Genomic DNA, 23,356 nt, shown 5'->3' on the forward strand with positions numbered 1-23,356 from the left:
CCACCTAAGCCCTGTCTTTCAGTGGCTTCTAGTCTCTCTGCTCTGGGTAGGAAATGGCCTCCATCATCCAGATACCCCATGTGCCAGGCTACAAGGGCAGGGCTGCTCCTGAGGGTGCTCACAGCAGGCCCTGAGGCCACTTGGTTAACCCTCAAAGACCTCCTGCCTCAGCCACCAGTCCCTCATTTTCAGGGGTAACTCTGGCCCCACCTTCATTTCAGAAGCACTCGACATGATCTTCTCAGCTGCTCAGCATTCCAACACAGCCATCACTGAGATGGTGAGCATCCCAGCCTTTGGGGTAGGAGCAGCAGGCATCCCCAGGAGGCCTGTCACCTCCTCCCTGCAGCTCTCAGCCTCCCCCAGCCCATAAAGGTCTGTGTATCCACTCATCTCCTGATCCTGACACATGACACCTGGCCCACTGCTGCCCTCCTCACACACTGTCCCTGTCCACTCAAAGCAAACCTTCCAGAAGCAGGTAGGCCCTGCCCGACATTGGCTGAGGGTGCACCTCCTGTCCACAGGAGCGGCTGCAGGAACTATGGGAAGTGTACCAGCGCCTGGGCCTGGAGGACGACATAGTAGACCCCTCCAACACCCTGCTCCGAGAGGGCCCCGTCCTCAAGATCTCCTTCCGTCGCAGCGGCCCCATGGAGCGCTACCTTTTCTTGGTAGGAGGAAACTGGGGGCCTGCCCCACACTGGGGAGGGAAGTCCATGGGCCACTCTGCCCCAGGTCCTGCCTGCCTGGCATCTGCCTGGCACTGTAGGTTGAACAGAGAAGAGCCTGCTTCTCTGTCCTTCTGTGCTTTGGCACTTGGGTGATTTGGGACTGGTCACATGCTGCCTCCAGGCCTCAGGGATTTCCAACTGAGGGGGTCTCAGACGTGCCCTAGAAAGCAACAGAGTCCGAATTTGAACCCAGTCTCTTTGGCTCCAAAGCCTGTGGTATTAATCTGTGCTCTAGAGAGCGCAAAGCAGGAAGGAATTAGGTTGGCTACTAGGAAGAGCTGCCCAGGTTTGCACTGAAGAAGCAAGGATTGCCAGGGTCTCCTGGAGATCTGGAAACTGGTTCTGCCTGGATTTTAGGGAGGGGAGCTATAACCTCTCGTCAACCCTTGCCACCCTCAGCCCCTATGAGAAAGGCCTAATAGGTTTCTGAGGTCTGCTGTGGTCCCTTGATGCTCACAGGTAGGGCATCGTTCAGTGACTATCTTAGGTGGGTTGGGGGCTAGACAACCCCTTCCTCATCACAGTTGTGATGTCCCAAGAACTAGCCCAGAGTGTGGCGAGTGGGAGGGAGATCCGGGGGCTCAGCCTACTGTCAGGGAAGCTCCGCCTGACTGTCCTTCCTGCCCTGCCACTGCACACATACTCCTGCTTGTGTCTCCTGCAGTTCAACAACATGCTGCTGTACTGTGTGCCCAGGGTCATTCAGGTGGGCGCCCACTTCCAGGTCAGGACCCGCATTGACGTGGCCGGGATGAAGGTGAGAGGCGCCCCAACCACTCTCAGCACCCCATCACACCCAGGGTGGGATCAAGTACGGGGAGTAGCAGGAGGGGCCAGTCTGGGTCTCAGTCCAGGAACACAGGTGTGGCAGGTCTGGGGCCAATGTGAAGGTGGAAAAGTGTGGGGTTAGAGGTCTCCCAGCTGGGCTCCCAGCCTTCCCTGTCCAGGCCCTTCCCGTCTCTCAGCCTCCATCTGCTTTCCCTGCCTTCTACACCAGTGCTTGGAAAACTGTAGTACATGCGTGAATCCCCTGGGAGTCTTATAAAAATGTAGGTTCTGATACAGTAGGTCTGGAGTGGGCCCTGAGATTTTGCTTTTCTAACCAGCTCCTGGGTGATGCTGATACCGCAGCTCCCCAGGCCACACTTTGAGTAGGAAGAATATACACTGTCAGCTCAGCGGGTGGCTTAGTTGTTTCCTCATCCAGAGATGGTCCCAAATGACTGAGGACAGCATTCACAACAGTGCCCATGGACTGGGTGGTCACCGTGGATTGGGCTCTGCATTACCCCATCAGATCCTCATAACAGCCCTGTGATGTAGGAGCAGTTACTAAACCCCTAGTTTTTTGTGGGGGTTTTTTGGCTTTTAGAAGTCTTTTAAAAATAATCGTATAACCTAAAAAATATAGATAATACACATTCCAAAATTAAACTATGTCAAAAATAAATGCAATAAAAATTCTCCTCCCCACTCCATTCCCTAGATTCCCTTCCTATAGGCAGCCTTCACTTTTTGTGAGGCCTTCCAAAGGCAGTCTTTGTATACACAAACTAGCAATATATTCAGTATGGCTTCCTTACTTTTGTTTCACATAAACAATGAGAGTATTTTTCATATGCACTATTCTGCACTTGACTTTTTAAACTAACTACTAATTCTGGAGACGGTTGCATGTCAGTATCTTAGTCATTTCCTCATCCTTTTGCATAGCTGCATAGTATCCTTGTGTGTAGATGTATCATAATTCGTTCAGCCAATCCTCTACTGATGGGCATTTCAATTGCTCTCAGTTGTCAGTGTCTGCAAATGAGAACTGCACTGAATAACTGTGTACAGTTTGCCTGTGTTTGGGTATATCTGTAATTAATCCCATTTTTTAAAAAATGGAAATAAAATGATACATCCAGACAATGGAATATTATTCAGTGATGAAAAGAAATGAACTGTTAAGCCATGAAAAGACATGGAGGAAACTTAAATGCATATTACTAAGTGAAAGGAGCCCATCTGAAAAGCGTACATACATACATACATACTACATGTATATACTGTATGATTCCAATGATACGACATTCTGAAAAAAACAATGGATACAGAGGATCAGTGGTTATGAGGGGTTGGTGGGGTGAAAAGGCAGACCACAGAGGACTTTAAGTGCAGGGAAGCTATTTTGTATGGTACTAAAATGGTAGATACCAGTCATTATACATTTATCCAAACCCACAGAATGTACAACACCAAGAGTGAACCCTAATCTAAACTGTGAACCTTTGATAATAATGATGTGTCAACGCAGGTTCATTGATTCTAACAAATGTACCACTCTGGTGGGGAAATGTTATTAATGGGGGAGGCTGTGCATGTGTGGGCACAGGGAAAATCTCTGCACCTTCCTCTCATTTTTGCTGTGAACCTAAAACTGATCTAAAAAAAGTCTTTCTTAAAAGTTAAAAAAAGCAAGGCTCCGAGAGGTTAAGTAACTTGCTTGGGGGTCACACAGCAAATCCTGGTTTGCATGATCAAACTCAGGTATAACAGAGTCCAGAGCCTCTATACCTAATCCCCATACTAAACTGTCTCCTACTAATGCTTCAACCCAGAGGGGTAAAGCATAGAGCAGAATTGCAGGCACAGTGGAGGAAATAGTAGGGGAACCTTCTTGACCACCTCTCTCTGATGGCTCCTGAATCCCAGTGTCTGGGGCTGGAACAAGCAAAGGTCAGATCTGGACTATCTTGGTGCCTTTCCATATCCCCCTTCCCTATCCCTATTGCCTCCACCTCCACCTCTCCCTACGCACCTCCCAGGATCTGCCCCAGGAGGGAGCTTCAGGCAGGACTTGAGCCAGGACAATCCCTCCCTGGGCCCCTGAGAGCCCCCAGCAGGTGGGCCTTACCCCTACTCCTGACTGGACTTGCCTGGTACTTGGGGCTGAATCAAGGGCCTGGGGATGGGGTACAGCCTGAGGGTGATAAGGGCCGATGGAGGCACATGGGCACTTTCTGGGGGTTCACAGCCCATCCCCCATACCTCAGCTGACTGAGTTCTTTTAGGAATTCAGCCCCACACACTGCGGCACCCAGCTTTTCTTCCTGAAGTGTCCAGAATGTCCCAGAGGCAAGGATGTATGCAGTTTGTATGTCTGGGAACTTTGGTGAGAGAGACTAAGAAATTCAGGTTATAGAGAGTTACAAACAGAGAAATGGAGACAGGCAGCCCTGTCTTAGGACTGGCAGAGACCCAGGCATAAAAAAAGAAAGGCAGAGATTGACAGAAAAGCCAAGAAATATAGAGACCAAATCAGAGCCAGAAAGAGAAAGTATGCAGAGACGGGCCTGAGAGTGTCAGATGCTTAGGGTGTGTGTCGAGGGCTCAGGAGCCCAGTGTGCCAGGTTCCTGGCGTCCGCCAGTCCCAGTGAACTCAGTCCCTGCAGGGTGTGTCTGGTGCTCCAGTGGCCACACAGCACCCTCTCTTGGATGGCACAGGCCTGCCTGGTGCAGAGGTGTCCACCCACCCGTGTTCGTGTAGGAACTATTTTCTGAGTTTGAGGTTTGGGGGTAGGTCTGTCCTTTAACCACCATGATGGTTCCCGCTGGCCCATGACTCCCAGCCTCCTCCTTCCTGAATGTCAGAGAGGCCTAGTCCTCAGCTGCTGATTTGCTCCCAAGATCTGGCTGGGTTCTGTCGTTGTGCCTACACAGGGCCAGCCAGGGAAGAAGGATGGGGTGTGGGCACATACACACCCAGCATCTCCATGGACAACTGTGTGGGTTGTGCACTGCACGAGCATGCCTCATCCCCAGCAGACAGCACAGATTGTATATTTACAGTTCTCGTCCGGCAGGTGGCAGTCAAGCATCTAGTTCAACAAAAGCTGAATATTATGCCAGTTAGCCAACAGATGTCAGTAAAGTGTTAAAGAAGGGGTGTCTTTTTCTAATTAGCACAAAGGCACTGTATGGGCTAGCAGGGGCCTGAACTGGCCCAGACCTAGGGAGTCTGGTGGTTGAGCCTGGGTACAGCAGACCTCGGGGAACTGTCCTCTAGAAATCTTCATCCTGCCCCCTTGCAGAGGTGGTCCTGGACCCTCAGGTCAGGGGCCCCCCCAGTTCCCTTTTTTCTGTTAAAAGAATCATATGTCTTCCTAGCTGTGGACTCCAAACCTTAGATTTCTCCCTTCTTTTCCTTCTCCCCTCTCCTCACCCAATCAGTCCTGGAGTCTTGCCAGATTTCCTGATATTGTCCCCTAGGTAAGAACCTCTTTTCTCTCCAGGTGCAGGCAGGCCCTGGGCAGGCCTGGACCATTCACGGTATCACTTCCTGGCTGCTGGTTTTTCCCACTTCCCCCAGACTCAGCCCTTTTACCCTTACATACAGCTGCTGGAGTGACTTTCCAAACACCTCTCTCCACATGAGCTTCTCCATTTACAAACCCTCAGAGCCTCCCCCTTGTCAAGGATATCGAGTACAAAGCACATCAGGCCCCTTCTAAAAGGAATGGACTGGTTCTGTGGGCCCAAAGTGTAGACTAGCCCTAATACAAGCATGTGCCCAGTCATTCTTTCTGGGGTGCCTGAAAATGTGCCAAGGCCTGGTCACCACGGGGCAGAGAACAGCAGAAGGGCCCAAGTGTCTAGGTCTGTGTCTTAGCATCTCTTTGTGACTTTCTCTTCACACTGCCTGGGAGAGGTCTATGCTTACTGGACTCTGGCAGCAGAGAGGAAATAGATGGACTTCCATCTTACCCTTGGGGGCCAAAAACCTGAGTTTGAATCCTCATTCTGCCGTTTAGGTGCTGTGTGACCTAGGCAGGTCCCTTGCCCTCTCTGATCTCCATTTTCTCATCTCCTAAATAAGGATGCCTCCCAAGATTGCTGTGAAGATTTTCTTTAACTTTTTATTATGGACACTTTTAAGCCAAAAAAAAAAAAAAAAAGATGAACCCTCATATACTCATCACCTGACTGCAACAATTAACTCAAAATTGGTCTTGTTTCCTTAGCATTCCCCCTCTTAATCCCCTTTTCCAATGGATTATATAAGAGCAAGTTCCAGACACGTCATCATTTCACCTATAAATACTTAAGTATTTAAGAGATAAGAACTCTCTTTTTGCTCAAAAAGATGCTAACAGTTCCATTATTGCAGCTAACAAATTAATAATAATTATTTAATAACATTAAGAGCCTTTGGTTTTCCTTGACTGTCTCATAATTGTCTTCTCACAGCTGATGTTTGAATCATTTGTGATATGCTTCTTATATCCCTTTTTATCAACACTTTCCTCTCCTTTTTTTCTTACCTATTTATTTATTTTAATTGAAGTATGGTCAGTTACAATGTGTCAATTTCAGATGTCTCATTTATTAGTTGAAGAAATCAGATCATTTCTCTGGTTTAGTTTCTCACAGTCTGGACTTTGCTGACCACACCACTGTTGTCAGCATGTCCCACTTTCCCCTATACTTTTTGTCAACTGGTAGATAACACAGAGACCTGACCAGATGTAGCTGTCCCAGGGGACTGTAGCTGGTGACAGGCACTGCCCTCAGGGGCACATCATGGCCATTAAGCATTAGAATTAGTGATCAGTGGGGTCCCCAGTTGTGCGGATTAAGTGAGAACATGTGTGGAGTGCTCAGTGGCAGACAAACAGTAGAAGTTGTGTGACTGGCGGCTTCCAAAACAGCCTCAGGACGTGTGGAGTTCTGGGACAAGACGGTGAAAGACAGGAAGTGGGGGCTCTGTTGGATCTACGAATTGGGTGATTGATTCCTTCATTCACTGTATGGGGAAGGTCTTATTCCAGGCCCTACATCTACTCTTGAAAAAGCTGTATTCCCCAAATCCAATTTATAACCCAGTTTTCATCTTTGGTGATTCCTTTGTAAGGACCCATCATCCCTACTTTCCACTGGGCCAACTTGCTACTGCTGAACTTCCAGGAGCCCTAAGTCCCACTTGCTCTATAGAACGAGGCTAGGATGCAGGTGTATTTACTTGGCCTGACAGGATTAGGATGCGCTGAAAAAGCTCCCTTTCCCTGTTTCTCAAAATTGAATGGTTCCTGGGTCACACTCCACTTCCCTCACTGACAGTGCCTACGGGGCGGGTGGGGTATAGCAAGTCTGAGCGTCTGTTCCTCCCATTCCCGAGCAGGTGCGGGAGCTGACTGATGCCGAGTTCCCCCACTCCTTCCTGGTGTCCGGGAAGCAGCGCACCCTGGAGCTGCAGGCCCGGTAGGCAGGCGCGGGCTGGGGGCCGGGCGGGGCAGGAAAACAAGGAGGCGCTGCCCGGCTAACACTTGTGTTCACTTCCCGAGCAGGTCCCAGGAGGAAATGATCGCCTGGATGCAGGTAACAAAACGCTCCAGGGCCCCTATGATTCCGATTTCCCTACCCCGGCTGCGGGGGAGGGGTGCCGTGCGTGCACGTGCCGTGCGTGCACGTGCCGTGCGTGCACGTGCCGTGCGTGCACGTGCCGTGCGTGCACGTGCCGTGCGTGCACGTGCCGTGCGTGCACGTGCCGTGCGTGCACGTGCCGTGCGTGCACGTGCCGTGCGTGCACGTGCCGTGCGTGCACGTGCCGTGCGTGCACGTGCCGTGCGTGCACGTGCCGTGCGTGCACGTGCCGTGCGTGCACGTGCCGTGCGTGCACGTGCCGTGCGTGCACGTGCCGTGCGTGCACGTGCCGTGCGTGCACGTGCCGTGCGTGCACGTGCCGTGCGTGCACGTGCCGTGCGTGCACGTGCCGTGCGTGCACGTGCCGTGCGTGCACGTGCCGTGCGTGCACGTGCCGTGCGTGCACGTGCCGTGCGTGCACGTGCCGTGCGTGCACGTGCCGTGCGTGCACGTGCCGTGCGTGCACGTGCCGTGCGTGCACGTGCCGTGCGTGCACGTGCCGTGCGTGCACGTGCCGTGCGTGCACGTGCCGTGCGTGCACGTGCCGTGCGTGCACGTGCCGTGCGTGCACGTGCCGTCCTCTGCCCAGGCGCTTCCTACTTTCCCTCAGCGTTGCTCTATGGTAGTTTAGAGTTAGACCAGGGTTTAAATCTTGCTGTCTCACTGCCTAGCTGGGTAGCCGGGGGTAAGTCATTTAACATCTCTGAGCCTTAGTTTTCACTTCTGTAATCTGGGGCTAATAGTTTTTCCTCCCTAAAACCAACGTGCGCTTAGAATCCAGTGTCCAGCACTCAGTAAGTTTACAGCAGTATTTGTTGAATGTGTGGGTAGTTGGACAGATGAACAAGCCCTCCTCGCCGCCCCCATAACCACTTCCCTGTGCCCAACCCCTCAGGCCTTCCAAGCAGCCATTGACCAAATCGAGAAGCGGAATGAAACCTTCAAGGCTGCAGTCCAGAGCCCTGAGGGAGACCCTCAGGAGCAGGAGGTAGTTGAAGGCTCTGCATCCTTTCCGGAACCACCAGCCTCACACAGGAAATGATTCCCTCTCTTTGTTCTATCCAGGCCAGCTTTGAGGGCTGGCCAGCGTTACCCACCAGAGGAAGCCCACACATCCTAACATTGCTGTACTCAGAAACTCAGTGCCAGAGGTCCCACGTTAGCAAAAAATTTCTTTGGGAGACTCTTTGTGCTATATGCCTAGGAAAGATTTTACTCTATATGTGTAATTCTGGCTGGGGGGGGGGGGTGCGCGCGCAGGTTTGGGTTTTGAAAGTGCCTGAAAAATGTGAGACTAAGGGAAGGCGGAAGGAAGGTGGGGTGTTAGCGGTGTAGTGCCTATGACTTGATTTGAGATCTGAGGTGTGGGTTGCTGGGTGTTCTTGCTAAGTCCCTTGACCTCACTGGGCTTTAATTTCCTCACTTGTGGAATAGGAAAAATAGTAACTGACGTAACATATGGTCTTTATCAGTTCAGTCCACTTCATGTGGGAGCTACTGGGAATCACAGCACACATAATCCCTGCCTCAAGCAGGTGGGTAGAGGGCTCAGGGCCTCAGGGAGCGAGCCGAAGAGGGACGTGAAGTGCCCGCCCTGCTGCCCCACAGCTGCAGTCCGAGGAGCTAGGCCTCCGGGCGCCACAGTGGGTCCGGGACAAGATGGTGACCATGTGCATGCGCTGCCGAGAGCCCTTCAACGCCCTGAAGCGCCGTCGCCACCACTGCCGGGCCTGCGGCTATGTGAGTACTCAAGCCGCACTGCACCCCGCCCCACCTCGGCCTCCGCCTCCCGCTCCCTGCCATCTCTGCCCACTTGACCTATGGGCGCTAACTCTGGGCAGGACACATGAGTTCCCTTGTTTGGACCTCACAAGTGCCTACCTGGGAAGCAAGCCTGCTCTTAGCCCGCGCAGGTGGAACAGGAGGCTCACACAGGTTAAGCGACTCGCTCAAGACACTCGCCAAAGCCGACCCTACTAATTGGTCTGCGTCCCAAAACCCCCAGGGCCCAGGACCAGGAAATGATCTCCAGTTCCAGGATGGGGGCATCCAAACCCATCAGCCCTTCTCCAGCCTTGCACCCACCACCTCATCAGCCCCATGCCTGTTACAAGCCCTCCCCTTGCTGTTCTCTCTTCTTTTTTTTTTTTTTTTTCCTGCCATCCTCTCTTCTTGACTGACCTCAGCTGATGGTCCCCTCTTCTTGGCAAGCCCTCAGCACTCCAGCATCTGGTCAGTTCTGCTGCTACCTCTCTCCTCCATGTTCAAGCCTCCATTTCCTCAGCTATACGATAGGGATTATTAATACGTACCTCCAGGATGGTAGTGAGGAATCAACAAGAGAAGGTTCACCCCCTTCCCTCTCCTTGTCTTTCTTTCCTTCCCCCTCCTCAGTTGCTCAGGCAGCCTCACTCGGAGGAAGAGCTACCAGCTGACTGAGGAAGAAACCACGCCCATGCCTCCCTCTTAATCAGTTCAGGCCCAGTTATCAGAGGCAGACCTTGCTTTGCTTTTAAAGCACCTGCTGTATTTGAGCTGTTCTCTGTTGACCCCTCCATTTACTCTGCAAACAGAGAAGCCCTTTATGACCTCAGTCTTTAATGATCTTGGGACAGTAGGAGACCAGCTAGGCAGGTTGGGACTAGTCAGGGAGGTGTCCCCAGAGTATGTTATACTGTAATCAGGACACAAAGTAAATTTCTAGGCCTGGGACACACCTATGTTCAGATGTAAGTTCCATCCCAGAGCCAAATAGAAAGGATCCGGGGATTAGCTACCATTTTTGGTGAGTCACATCTGTAAATAAGAGTTGAGTTGATTCACACTTGCAACTTTGTAAGTAGTTCCTAAAAAATTATTTTAAATAGTTAAGAAATACAAAGAACAATATAACAACACCCTCATACTGCCTCCTAGGTACAGGAAAGAAATGAAATATTTTGAGAACTAAATGAAATGTATGACCCTTGATCAGGTCCTGCACGGGAAAAACAGAAATCATTATTGGGCTCATTGGGGCAAATTTGATTATGAGGTATATATAGAGAATAATATTGTATTGTGTTAAATTTCCCCGGTGTGGTCATGACATTGCGGATATGCAGAAGAATGCCTTTGTTTTTTTGGAGACACCAGCTACATATTTAAGGGTGAAGTGTCATGATGACTGTAATTTATACTTTGGTTCAGAAAAATAACACACATGTATACATACACACATAAGGAAATCAAATGTGGCAAAAATGTTCACAATTGGTGAATTTCAGGGGGTATCATTGTATCATCCTTTCAACTTCAAGTTTTAAATTTTTCAAAATAAAAAGTTGGTAGAGGAGATAATAAATACACACTAATAATACTTTAAAAATTTAAATCTCCATTAAAAAAAAATACTCCCAAGGTTGTTGAAGCCCCATGTATGGGGCTGTGTGAGGCATCCTTGGCCTGATTCTGGGGTTTCTCGTGCCCGTGCGAACCTTTGTACTCTGTGAGTCATCCTTTCGGTGGTTGGGTGCCCAGTTTCTGCCAAGCCGCCCGCCAGACGGGAATCCTAGTGAAGGTGGGGCAAGCCCAGGCCTTGTCCTGCGGGTCCCTCCCAGGCCATGTGCTGTGCTGGGCACACAGGCGAGCTCCCTAATGAGTAACTTTTCCTCCTCGTCTCTATTTCCTGCCCCCCATTTCCATTCCCACATCCCAGACACACTGTGACACCCCAGTCTTCCTGGAAGTCACATCCTGCAGCACCTGTGTTTCTCCCCGAGTCTTCTCATGCCTCTCACCTGGTCACCTCCATATGATCCACAACGGCCTTCTTGGGGGCTTCTCCATGGTGGGCTGGCGAGTGGGCCCCACTCCACAGACTACACATGGCAGGTCTCACCGTCAAAAACAACCAGCCCATCATTTTTGCATCAGAACACGCTCAACTCTTGGAGTGAGTGGACTGTAAAATCTGCATGAATCTTAATGCTAAACTGTGGAACTTTAAAGACATGTCCTATTTGGGGAGGGCCAGTTGCTGCCAGTGAGCTTTGTGGCCCTCAGCAAGTCACTGCCCCCTCACTGTTAGGTAAGGGTAATAGCCCCAGCACTGGTCGCCTAGTGGAGTCGCTGTGATTCAGGTGAGGTGGCAGAGGGGAGAGCCAGCACTTAGAGAAGTGCTCAGACGTGAGGTCTGTGCTCAGGGCAAGCCCCTGGGATCAATAGCTGCCCTCCCAGAGTTGATCTAAAGGGAAGAGAAGCTGAAACCCCTGCTGTGGGGGCCAGATCTCTATCCCAGAATCTGAGCTCTCTCCCTGCACTGCAGCCTCCAGGCAGCTGGGCCTCTGCCTCTGTCCCTCTTCTGAAGCTTGCTTTTTCTTCCTCTGGTCCCTGGTTGCTCTCCCGCCCCACCTCACAAACAGGAAACTCTTTGCCTCACTTCAGCCCTCAAACCCCTCCTGCCCATCCTCCCACAGGTGGTGTGTGCCAGGTGCTCCGACTACCGGGCTGAGCTCAAATACGACAGCAACAGGCCCAACCGAGTCTGCTTGGACTGCTATACCTTCCTCACTGGAAACGTGCTCCCTGAGGACAAGGAAGACAAGAGACGGGGCATCCTGGAGGTGAGGGCCATTCCTCTGCCCAGCAAATGTGTGCGGGGTCCCACCACATGCTGGCACTGTCCTCAGTGCTGAGAATAAGCCTGCTGAGGTCACACTCCCCCTCCTTCTCTCTCTGCCCACAAACATCCTCTCTGACCCCACTCCTTCAGTAAGATAGAACTGGGCCTGTCACTAAATGGTAGCAACTTTTGGCTCCAGGCTTTCATCTAGGCTCTCCACCTCTCCTTTCTGTCCCCATACAATAATTGCACAGCCTCTCTGGACTGTTCCTGTTCATGTCCCTGTGCCCTGCCCCAACAGCCCTAGGAGGGAAAGAGAGCTGATGTTCCATTATACAGATGGGGAAACTGAGGCTCCAGGTAAGGGTCCCTCTGCTGGAAAGAGGCAGACTGGAGACTCCATTCTAACTGGAATGGACTTCAGGGACCAGCTGGTTCTATCCCATGGAGACCCAGGCCCAGAGAAGCAACTCTCCCAAGGTCACACAGCGAATTAGGAGCCAGCTCTGATCTCTGCCACAGATGTTCTCCTGCTGCCCTTGGGGCTGAGTCACTCCCCACCTCCACAGTCTCTCAGGCTGCTCCTGCTGCTAGTGGTGCTTCTAGGGCACTAGCTGTGTTCAGCTTTGTGCTGCAGATACAATGTTACCTCACCCAGGGACTGGTTACCACTGCCCCTGTGCCCCTCACTCATTAAAGGCCAGGTTGATCCCATTGTCCCTGGGGGTGGGAGAAGACCCCACGCTATTCCAGCTGAACTCAGCTCCCAGGTTCAAGTTGATTCCTTTGCACCAACATCTGCCCGCTTTCCAATCCTTCCCATTCTTCTAGGTTCAGCCCCTGTCCATGTCCTCCCTGACCACTAGTCCACATAGCTTGCTCCTGGAAAGAGGGGATGGTCTGCCCTTTCTCAAGCTCCAGTTCTTCTCCCTGGGGCAACTCACAGGTGATAAGCCCTCCTAGCATGTGCCTTGAGTTCAGGCTGGCTGGGGTTTGACCGCCGCTCTGCCACTGGCCAGCTGTGTGACTTGAAGTCCATGATGGGATATTTCTGAACCTCGGGAACAAATAACCCCTCCTTGCAGGCTTGCTATTAGGATTAGAAATAGTGATTTTTGAGCCCCCAGCCCAACATCTGTCACGTAGTGGGTGCTCTGTTCCCTGACAGTCCCTTTTTCTGGTTTTAGAAAGGATCTGTGGCAGGGTCTGAGCAGAGCCTAATGTGCAGCTTCCTGCAGCTCGTCGGGGACAAGTGGGGCAAGAGTGGGCCCCGGGGCTGGTGTGTGATCCCCCGGGACGACCCCCTCGTACTCTATGTCTATGCCGCCCCTCAGGTAATGCCACTACCCACCACCTCCAGACCTTGGCCCTCTCACAGTACCTGGGTGCGTTGAGGGTGGGATGAGGCTGTACACTGTTGGCCCCATATACAAGATGAGGAAACTGAGGCCCAGGGGGGACCTGGTTCCCTCGAGTCACAGGGTTAGTGGCTTTCAGAACTGGGCCCAGACTCCAAGGAACAGTTCTCTTCCCTGATGCCCTCCCGCCAGCCCACCCTACTTCATGGGTGTATGGGAGTGAGAGGCAGGTGTGTGGCTAGTATCTTCCCATCAGCCGTCTGAGGCAGTGGCACCAAATGGGAGGGCAGTGGCCCATGGCTCTCTCCTCCCCTCCCAGGACATGTGGGCTCACACCTCCATCCCCCTGCTGGGCTACCAGGTGACCACAGGATCCCAGGCAGACCCCAGGGTCTTCCAGCTGCAACAGTCAGGCCAGCTCTACACCTTCAAGGCTGAAACCGAGGAGCTAAGGGGCCGCTGGGTGAAAGCCATGGAGCGGGCAGCCAGTGGCTGGAGCCCCAGGGGGCCCAACGACGGGGACCTATCTGACTGAACCACAGCTGGTCACTGTCCCCCTCAGAGCCCAGCTCTTGCCATGGGGTGACTCTGCAGCTGACCCACCACCCCAAGCTGAGCTTTCAAATAATCGATTTCTAGTTGTCTGTGCTCACACTATGTGTCCTGATTTGGGAGTCAGAAAACCTGGGTCCATGCCTTTGGGGAAGGGGTAATGAAGTATCCTAGTTTGCCCAGGGCTGAGGGGCTTCCTGGGACATGGGACTTTCAGTGCTAGAACTGAGAAAGTCCCATGTAACCCAGGACTGGTGGTCACCAGCGTGGTTCTCAGCTTGGGCTGCACATTTGTATCACCTGGGGAGCTTTAAAAAATACCAATGAAAAGATAAATACAAAAATAAGCTAAAAATTAAAAAAAAAAAACAATGTCTGTGTCTGTCACCAAAGATTTCTTATTTGACTGTTCTGGGATAGAGAGGCATAGGTATGTTTTAGGGATACCCACATGAGTCTGATGTGCAGCCTGGATTCCCTGGATGAAGCAGAAAGCAGGCAAACTACTAAGTGCCAAGCACAAGAGTAATAACAGTAATAGTAAATATCAAACATTTACTGGGGCATGCACTGTTCTAGATGTTTTACGGGGACTATCTTGTTTTACCCTGAGAACTTGTAATCCCCATTTTCCAAATGAGGACACTGAGTTTTCGAGAGGTTTAGTCATTGGCTCAAGGTTACATAGCTGGTGGATGCCAGAGTGAGGTTTTAACCTGGTGCACTAAGATCAAAGCTCTGTTTATCAGGTAGCAGAGCAATAGGCCAAGCAGAAAAGGAGGCGAAAGAGTGAAGAAAAGGGGGAAAGACAATAGGGAAAAGGTGGGGGCAGGAGAGTAGGGCAGGAGCACCTCTGGCCCTTTGGCTGGTGAACGAAGCTGCTTTTTCATAGGAGACCACTAGGGGGTGACAGTGACCAGCAGGCCACATGCAGGGGCCCCAGCCTGGGCTGTGACACCCTAACCTGCTTCCATCAGGCTCAGCTGCTGCTGGGCTCTGCCCTTGAAAAAGAAACAGGCAATTCATAGATCTTTGCCCTTTTCCAGACTCACACTCTTTGTTCCCCCACCCGCAACTTGAGGCCACCTCCTTTCTGTAGGATATTTTAAAAAGCTTAAGAAAACCTAGTTGGTACAGTCTGTCGGGAGACCAGGCTGGCCTGGCCGTAAGTTCATCCCTTCATTCAGCAGGTATTTGTTAAGCACCTTCTGTGAGTCAAGTGCACGTCCTGTGCTGGGGACAGAGCCATTACGGAGACAGACAAATTTCTGCCTTTGTGGAGTTTATAGTCTTTTTTTTTTTTTTTAATGGAGGTACTGGAAATTGAACCCAGGACCTCATGCATGCTAAGCACACACTCTACCACTGAGCTATTCCCCCCAAGGTGGAGTTTATATTCTTATTCAACAAAATAAGTACATAAAATGTAGAGCATATCAGATGTCATAAGTGCTTTAATAGAGTGACAAATCAAACCCCTCAGTTCCAGGCAGACCAGAATGGTTGGTCACTCCAGCAAAAGAAAAGCAAGAAAGGGAGCAGAGGGGGAAAGAAGGGTGCGTGTGTGTGTGTGTCAGTTTTTAAAAGAAAATCAAGGAAGACTTCACCAAGAAGTCAGTGTTTGAAAAACAACCTCAAGGAAAGAAGGAAGGGAGGAAAACACACAGTTATCTAGTTGAAGAGCATTCCAGGTTGGTGGGAACAGCAAGTACAAAGGTCCTGAGGTGGGAGCTTGCCTCTGTGCATGCAAAGGACAGTGAGGAGGTCAGTGCGGCTGGAGCAGAGTGGGCAGCAAGGTCAGAAGGGAAGACATCAGATCATCAGTAAACTAAGGGCAGGGGTTGGGGGAGGCAGGCTGAATGAGATGGGGAGTCACTGGGGGTCTGATTTGTTTTAGCAGACCCTATTCTTGTGCTTATTGAAATAGACTAAAAGCGATGAGGGTGGAAGCAGTTTAGAGGCTGTCACAACCATCCAAGTGAGAGGGGAGGTGGCTTGTATCAGGGCTGGAGCAGTGAAGGTGGTGGGGAGGGATTGGATTCTGGATTTACTTTGAAGGTAGAGTGGAAGAGACTCCCTTACACAGTGAACATGGCAGGAGAAAAGGAGGGATCGAAAGGTGACTCTAAGGCTTCTGACCTGAGAACATGGGGGATGGAACTGCCACTAAATGAGATGAAGAGACTGTGGAAGGAGCAGACTGGGGAGCAGCAATCTGCCAGGGGCTCTGTCATAGACAGGTTAGAGCTGAGGTGCCCACTCACTGTCGTGGCCAGTGGTTAGGTATCTGAGCTCAGGCACCAGGTCTGGGCTGGGGGTGTAAATGTGGGAGCTGTCTTCCAGACGTGGGGTTTAAAGTGCATGTGAAACAGGAAAAAGAAGGGGTCCAAGGACTGAGCCCCTTGTACCCTAACATTTTTATCGTGCACACGCCAAAATTCTAAGCATTGGCACCCTGACGTTCTAACTGCACACACCCCACCATTCTAACCCTTTTGACCGGCAGTTACAATTCTGAGAATTTACCCCAAGGAGGCAGATCAGTGTGACAAGACTCATGCACATTGTTTACAATAGTCCCCCAAATTGGACACAAGTCCTACAAATTGGAAACATCCATCCAAAGGATACTCAGCAAATAAACTGGTGCCCCTCAAGAGGGAACTCATGGCAACCTGCTGCACACACGCAGTGGAGAGCCATGCGGCTGTTCAACGGAAAGGCTTAGATCTTAGTGTGCTGACCTGGGAAGATGCCTGTGAGGTGTTAAGTGAGCAATACCTACAGAAGGAGCTAACTTTTTTTTTTCTCTACTGTCATTAAAATATTTTTATTGTGAAATTTGCCATACACACAGAAAAGGGAGACATACACACAAAATTAAGTATTATAATATGATAAAGCAACATAATAAACCATCAGCTGTCTTACAACACAGAACATTAACAACATCTTAGAGCATTTCTGCATGCCACCCCCAGATCTTATCCCCATCGCGCCTTCCTCTCAATTTTTATGGTAATGGGTCCTGTGGTTTTCTTTGCGTTTTTCTACATGTATATGTATCCTTACACAATATATTCTTTAGCTTTGCCTTTCTTTAAATTTTGTATCAGTGGAAATATTCTATATGTATTGTTTTATTTTCATTCTGTTCCATTGGTCTTTTATTTTCCCTATAAGAAGAATTTGTTGTCTAATATTCTTTTATAATAGCCTTGGTATCTGAGAGGGCACAACTCCCAGTGTTTATTTTCATCAACATTCTCTTGACTATCCTTGTCCATTTTCTCTTTCATTTGAATTTAAAGATAAATGTAAAGTTTCATAAAAAGTCCTGTTGGTATCGTAATTACATTGACTTTATAGATTACTTTTGGCAGATGTGACATATTTATGACATAAAGTGTTCTAATTTATGTCCATGATATGTCTTCTCATTTATTTCAGTCTTGTTTTATATCCTTTGATGATATTTTGTTCTGTTCTCTTTTGTCTTTTTTAGGTTTATTTCTAAGGACCTCATTCTTATTGTGAATAGGAACTTGAACATTTATATTTTATAATAGGGTATTCGGTGATGAACATACTGTTGATTTTTATTTGTTTATTTGTGTATAGTTATCTGTTGCTGCTACAAAAAGGTATCACGAATGTAGTATTTTTAAAATAGCATACATTTCTTCCTGTACAGCTTCAAAGGTCACACTGGGCTAAAATGAAGATGTCAGTAGGGTTGTGTTCCTTTCTGGAGGCTCTAGGGAGAATCTGTTTCCCTGTCTTTTCCCACTGTCTGGAGGCCATTTCCTTGGTTCATGGTCTTCTTTCATCTTCAAATGGAAGTAACATTGCTCCTCCCTGACCTTCCTTTCATTGTCACATCTTCCCTTTAAAGGACCATGGAGTTAGCTTGGACCCACCTTGGATAATCCAGGGCAATGGCTCCAGCTCCAGGCCCTTGACCTTAATCACATCTGCAAAGTCCATTTTGCCATGCGAGGTAGCATATTCACAGATTTGGGGAATTAGGAGGTGGAAGGAGCTAACATTTTTAAATACTGTGTGTCGAGCACTGAATTTAGGCCTTGGTGGAGATTATTGCATTTAATTCTTGATAACATTAGAAGTAGACACTATATCCAAATCCTCATCTTACAGATGAGGAAACTGAGGCGTTGATGGTTAAGGACCTCGCCTGTGGTCACATAACATGGGGTAGAAGGGGCAGCATTTCAAACCACTGGGCTGTAGAATGTTTGTTCCTGCTTGGATGAAGATATTTTAGATCTGCACCACTTAGAGGGGTACAGAACACACTTTACATGTAGCTGTTTTTCTTTCTTTTTTAGCTGCTTCTGTGGTATTTGAATTTTTTTGTCCATATGATGTATTCTATAATCACAACACCAAAAGTACCTTTCCCGTGTTAAGGGAAAAATAAAGGAAGGACCAAAGGAAGACTCACCTGCCCTGCCCTCCTTCCCAGGGACCTGACCTGCCACCACATGGGGTCACTAGATATCAGTGCCAGAGCCGAGGTGGTGTGCTCCAGTGGCCACTAGGAAGTGCAGCCTAGAAGCACCCAGCCAGAATAGAGTCCCTTATTCCACAAATGAGTGTGAAGATGTGGAAATGTGCAGTGACCAGGGGGAGGAGCAGAGCCTAGACCTGGCAGAACTCAGGGTCCAACCAGAAAGCCATGAACACTGAGAGAGTGCTGTCCTCAAGGCTCTTCTGGGAGCTCAAAGGGGTCTGTGCCACCTGGGGGTGTCCCTGACCTTCCCTGGCTGCACCTCACCCTGGATTCACTCACCCAGTGACCCTATTTGTCCCAGGGTCCGGCTCCATCAGGCAGTGAAGACCCTAAGGGCTTCAAATTTTCACTACTGAAGGTCCTTACTTCTAAAAGGCTGGAAGCTCCCCTAACAGTCTGGTGGCTCTGGTGCCCACATGCCCCAACCCTGGAAGGGGAGCTCAGGGGTAGGAGAGAAGGCTGACAGATGCCAGGGTGGGGCACCTTTGGAAGGCCTGCCTAGTGGACCCCAACTCAGCAGAAGACCTTGCCTCTCCCTGCCTTCCCTCCTTGGAAATCTCCCTTCTGCAGGCCAGGCACAAGGAGTTGGCCCTGGCGCTCTGGGAATGGCATTCACTCATTCATTCATTCATTTCTTCCCACGTTCATCCTTGCCAGCACTATTGAGTATTTACCACACAGGGAGCACTTAGCACACGTCATCTCATTCATTCAGTAACAGTCTTTTGGCATCAGTTCAAGTGTCCGCGTTTTACAGATGAGGAAGGTGAAACCAAGCAAGGCTAAATAACTTGTCCGTGGTCACCTAGCCTCTAAGTAATGAGCCTAGACTCAAATTCTAGCTCATCTGATTCCAAAGTCTGCCCCTTGCCAGCACTGGGGGGCAGTATCTCTCAGCAATTAGTGGATCCAGGCCACCACACAGCTCTGCTTACTGGCTATGTAGTCTTGAGTGAGACTTCATTACTGTGGGCCAGGGTCTTCTCGCCTGTCAAGGGGGTTAGTCATGGTCCTACCTCCCTGGGGACTGGGGGTGGAGGGGTCAACTGAGTGACTCTGTGTCCAGCACTCAGAACAGTGGTGGCCACATGTGATTATTACAGTCCTTCAGTTTCATATTGTGCCATCTGCCTCCATGTGCTGTAGGGCACACATTTATGGAGTATCTGGGAATACAAAGTTGAATAAATCATAGTCCCTGCTCTTAGGGAGCTCAGTGTCTAGGCCATTTGAGTCACCTGGGAAGCTTTTGAAAAACTTAATGCCCAGGCCGCACCCCAAGGCCATTAAATTAGAACCCCAGCTGTGACATCAGCATTTTAAAGCTCACCAGTGATGCACAGGTCCCTCAGAGCAGGACCATTTCTTGAACTCAGGAGCCCTGGCCCTGTTCCCCAAGAGTTCCCGGGGTGGTTAGTCTGAGTGGGGCGTATGGGAAGTGGCCTTACTGTGGCACTAAATGAGTTAGGATTTATTGAGAGAGTTTACATATGGTCAAATCCACCCTTTATAGAATAGTTCTGTGAGTTTTGGCAAAAGGTACAGTTATGTAACCACCACCACAGTGAAAACATAGAAGCTCTGTCGCCTCAGAAGTTTCCCTGCGCTGCCCCTTTGTGGTCACCTTGTCCCCTCGTCCCCTGGCCCCAGGCGACCACTACTCTGTTCTCTGACCTATAGTTTTGTCTTTTCTAGAATGTCATGTATATGGCATCGTACAGTATGGAGACTTGGAGTCTGGCTGCTTTTACTCAGCCTCGTGTGTTTGAGACTCATCCGTGATGTTCATGAGCCAGTACTTTGTTCCCTTCCACTGCCGAGTAGTGTCCCCTTTGTGGGTATACCACAGTTTGTTTACCCTTCACCAGCTGAAGAACCTTTGGATTATTTTCAGTTTGGGGCAATTATGAGTAATGCTGCTATGAACCATAAACATTCATGTTCAGGTTTTTGTGTGAGGATATTTTCACTTCTCTAGGGTAAATACCTACAGCTGGATCACTGGCTCACACGGTAAGCGTATGATTAACTCTCTCAGAAACTGCCAAGCTGTCTTCCCGGGTGGCTGTACATTTTGCATTCCCACCATCAGTGGTGCCAATTCCCAGTGTCACATTTTTGCCACCACTTGGCACGGTCAGGGATTTTGTTTTTGTTTTTGTTTGTTTTTAATTTTAGCCAATCTGGTGGGTGTGTAGTGCTTACAACTTTTTTTAAGTTTATGAATGTACCAAAAACATCATGTTGACATTTTTAATCTATACAGTTTTCATTTGTTAATTATACCTCAGGGAAGCTGGAGGAATTTATGAATGCAAAGAAATAAGGGCCTGTACTTGCAAATATTTTACAGACATGAGCATTTAAGCACCTATTATGCACCTACCTTCCAAAGTCCAAGGGGCGGCTGGTGTGATGGGAGGGGCACCCATGACAGTTGAAAAGGCTCAACTCCCAGCTCTGTTGTGGGCTTCCTCTGGGACATTGGGCACATTACTCAACCTCTCTGAGCCTCCATTTATTTATCAAAAGTAGATTGTACAATGCCCCCTTGCAGGTATGGTGTGGAAAACCAAATGAGATAATGCAGGGAAAGCTCCTGATCCAGGGGAGGAATTCAATAGCTGGGAGTTACTACTAGCTGTGCTCTTTATGTAGCTACATTCCTGGGGTAGTCTGTTCCGGCAGCAAGTCTAGTTGCTTCTGCCTTCAGGATATACTCCAAATGGAGCCCCTCACACTTCTCACACTTCGGGTCCAAGCCACCATCCCCTCTCTCAAGCGATTGATTGCAAGAGCTGCTCTCCCTGCTCCTACACACGCCCCCTGGTGGTCTTACCCCAAACAGCAGCCAAAGGAGTTCTCCATTTGAAACCTCAGTGCAGGGGTCCTGGTCCCAACATTCTGGTGGTGTCATGGATAGAAGTCCATCTGATGGCTCCCTCCTACAGTCCATCAGGCCTTTTGTGATCTAGCCCCTGGCTGCCTCTCAGAGCTGGTTTATTCATCTCTGTATCCCAGAACTTAGCACATAGTAAGTGCTCAAAAAATACCCTTTCGCCTGGATTCACACTAGCACTGTCAGGCCACCAACACGGCAGGTGCCATTTCTCTTCCGTTGAGGTGACTGGAGGTCAGAGAGGTGCAATGATGTGTGCAAGGTCATGTGGCACTTCTGTGGACTCTCTCAGGGACCAGGACAAGGGTCTCCTAACTCCGACTGTGACCTCACTTCTTTGCCTGTCTCTCCCCCATGGCTAGACCCTAGAGCCCCACTTCTTTTTGAAGTTGGCCATAATAGGAGTGTCCACATCATGGAAACTAGCAAATCAGCCCCTCTCTCACCTTTTATCCCCCAACAAATCTGGTTGTTACTTATTGCCAGCATGCCACTGGACATGGAGTCTAGTCTGAGGAAACTGAATGACGCCACTTTGCTCACCTGTCCTTGTCTTGAGCTTGCAACCCTCAAGATGGCCCAGGTGCCTTAATCCATCTCTCCTCTCCCCTGCCTGACCTCATACTCTGTCCTGGGCCAGCTGCCAGCTGGCCTTAGGCCTATACGAACAATGAACTTCTGCACGTTGAAGGCCAAGGTGGAGGTAGTGAGGGCATCATCTTATTGGTGCTCCTGGCCTGACCCTGGCCTCTGCCTGGTCACGCCCTTCCTGTTCTCACTGTCTAAACCACGCTCTAACATGCTAGAGCCATTTCTGCCTCCGATTTTTTTCTCCTCACCTTCTTCTCTCTATGATTCACTTATTTCCATCTTTTACATTCTAATCCTGCTCTCTTTATCTCTGGGAATAAAAACAAGGGTTCCCAGGGGTGGCTCATTAACTTTTAACGAGCACCTACTATGTGCTTTAAGTGTATCAGTGCATTTAATCTATGCACCAGCTCCATTGTACAGATGGGAATAGGGAAGTACAGAGAGATTCAGCAACTCACCCCAAATCACACTGCTGGTAAGTGAGGAAACCAGAACTGACTCCAGATGCACTGTAACCTTTCTGGGAAGTGGCAATAATCACATCAGACTTAGAATTTTAAAACACAGGTTTGAGATCTGACTCTCTTACCTCCTTCTGACTTCGCTCTCGGGGCCTCAGCTTCCTTCCTTATTCATAAAATGGGATGACCAATATGTGCCCTGTCCATTCACAGGGTTGTTTAAGGGTCAAATGATATAATGGGTGTAAAAGGGCTTTGAGGATGTTAAGAGGGGAGGATAATAGCTCAGTGGTAGAGCACATGCTTAGCATGCATGAGGTCCTGGGTTCAGTCCCCAGAACCTCCATTAAAAAACAAACAAACAAAAAAAGAAAATGTTAAAATGCTGAGCATATGAGTAGATGATTTGTATATGGTTCTGTTTTCCAGTTTTCTCTTTTGCCTCTCAGAAGGGTTCTTTGTCTGCTTTGGTTGTGCCAGTGTGTGTAGCACCCAGAGGCTCCCAGACACAGAGACTCCCAGTAAGTGTAACTTCTCTTCCTCTGTTCTTCAGTGGGCTCCTTTTGCTCAAGCCTTTCAGGGAGACTCATCACCTTTCCTCTCTCTCACTGTCATCAAGCCCAGACTCAGAGCGGGAGGATTCACCGCAGCAGGCTTCCAATGCTTAGATCAAGACCAGCACTGGATTGGATGGGGGGAGGGTATAGCTCAGTGGTAGAGTGCATGCTTAACACTCTAGTCCTGGGGTCAGTCCTCAGTACCACCATTAAACAAACAAACAAACAAACAAACCTAATTACCACCCCCACCAAAAAAAAAAAAAGACCAGCACTGGAATAAGTCCACGAACACATCTTAGACATTATAATGGAAGCCAATTGGAAATTATGGTTCACTTTATAGAAACTGGCTTAAGTAAACTTTTCAGAAGCACATTTACTTTTGTGGAGCAAGGCAAGGTCTGACTTTATTTTTCTTTTAAAAAGTTATTTTTAATACATTTAATTTTTTCATTGAAAAACATCACTTTCTTGGAAGAATAAGTGCACAGATCTTAAGTGTACAGATTGATGACTTTTCTCATGTATATAGCCACGACTCAGAACAAGACCCAGAACATTTCCAGTATACTGGAGAACTCCCTTGTGCCCCCTCCCAGGTGATACTTACTGCCACAGTTTTGATTTCTTTTTGGTACAATATTCAAAAGGATCAA

General features: G+C 49.3%; 1 protein-coding gene across 16 annotated transcripts in view; it reads left to right on the forward strand.

Moving 5' to 3' along the window:
- Nucleotides 1–23,356, forward strand: part of FGD2 (FYVE, RhoGEF and PH domain containing 2) — a 107,970-nt gene that overhangs the window by 19,837 nt on the left and 64,777 nt on the right. For 5 of the 16 annotated variants that reach the window (XR_012501112.1, XR_012501113.1, XR_012501114.1 and 2 more), the window contains exons 8-16: nt 222–280; nt 528–674; nt 1,399–1,491; nt 6,898–6,977; nt 7,064–7,094; nt 8,035–8,127; nt 8,748–8,879; nt 11,597–11,743; nt 12,930–13,076. Coding sequence is in view for 7 of the 16 variants with exons in the window: in XM_074348589.1 (XP_074204690.1) it covers nt 222–280; nt 528–674; nt 1,399–1,491; nt 6,898–6,977; nt 7,064–7,094; nt 8,035–8,127; nt 8,748–8,879; nt 11,597–11,743; nt 12,930–13,076 (929 nt within the window). In the remaining 9 variants the exon portion in view is untranslated. Of the gene's footprint in view, nt 1–221; nt 281–527; nt 675–1,398; nt 1,492–6,897; nt 6,978–7,063; nt 7,095–8,034; nt 8,128–8,611; nt 8,880–11,596; nt 11,744–12,929; nt 13,077–13,419; nt 14,027–23,356 lie in introns of those variants that run through there. The other 11 variants (XM_074348584.1, XM_074348583.1, XM_074348586.1 and 8 more) reach the window with 9 other exon arrangements.

This window comes from Camelus bactrianus, chromosome 20 (assembly GCF_048773025.1).
Source record: "Camelus bactrianus isolate YW-2024 breed Bactrian camel chromosome 20, ASM4877302v1, whole genome shotgun sequence".
NCBI classification, from domain to species: Eukaryota; Metazoa; Chordata; class Mammalia; order Artiodactyla; family Camelidae; genus Camelus; species Camelus bactrianus.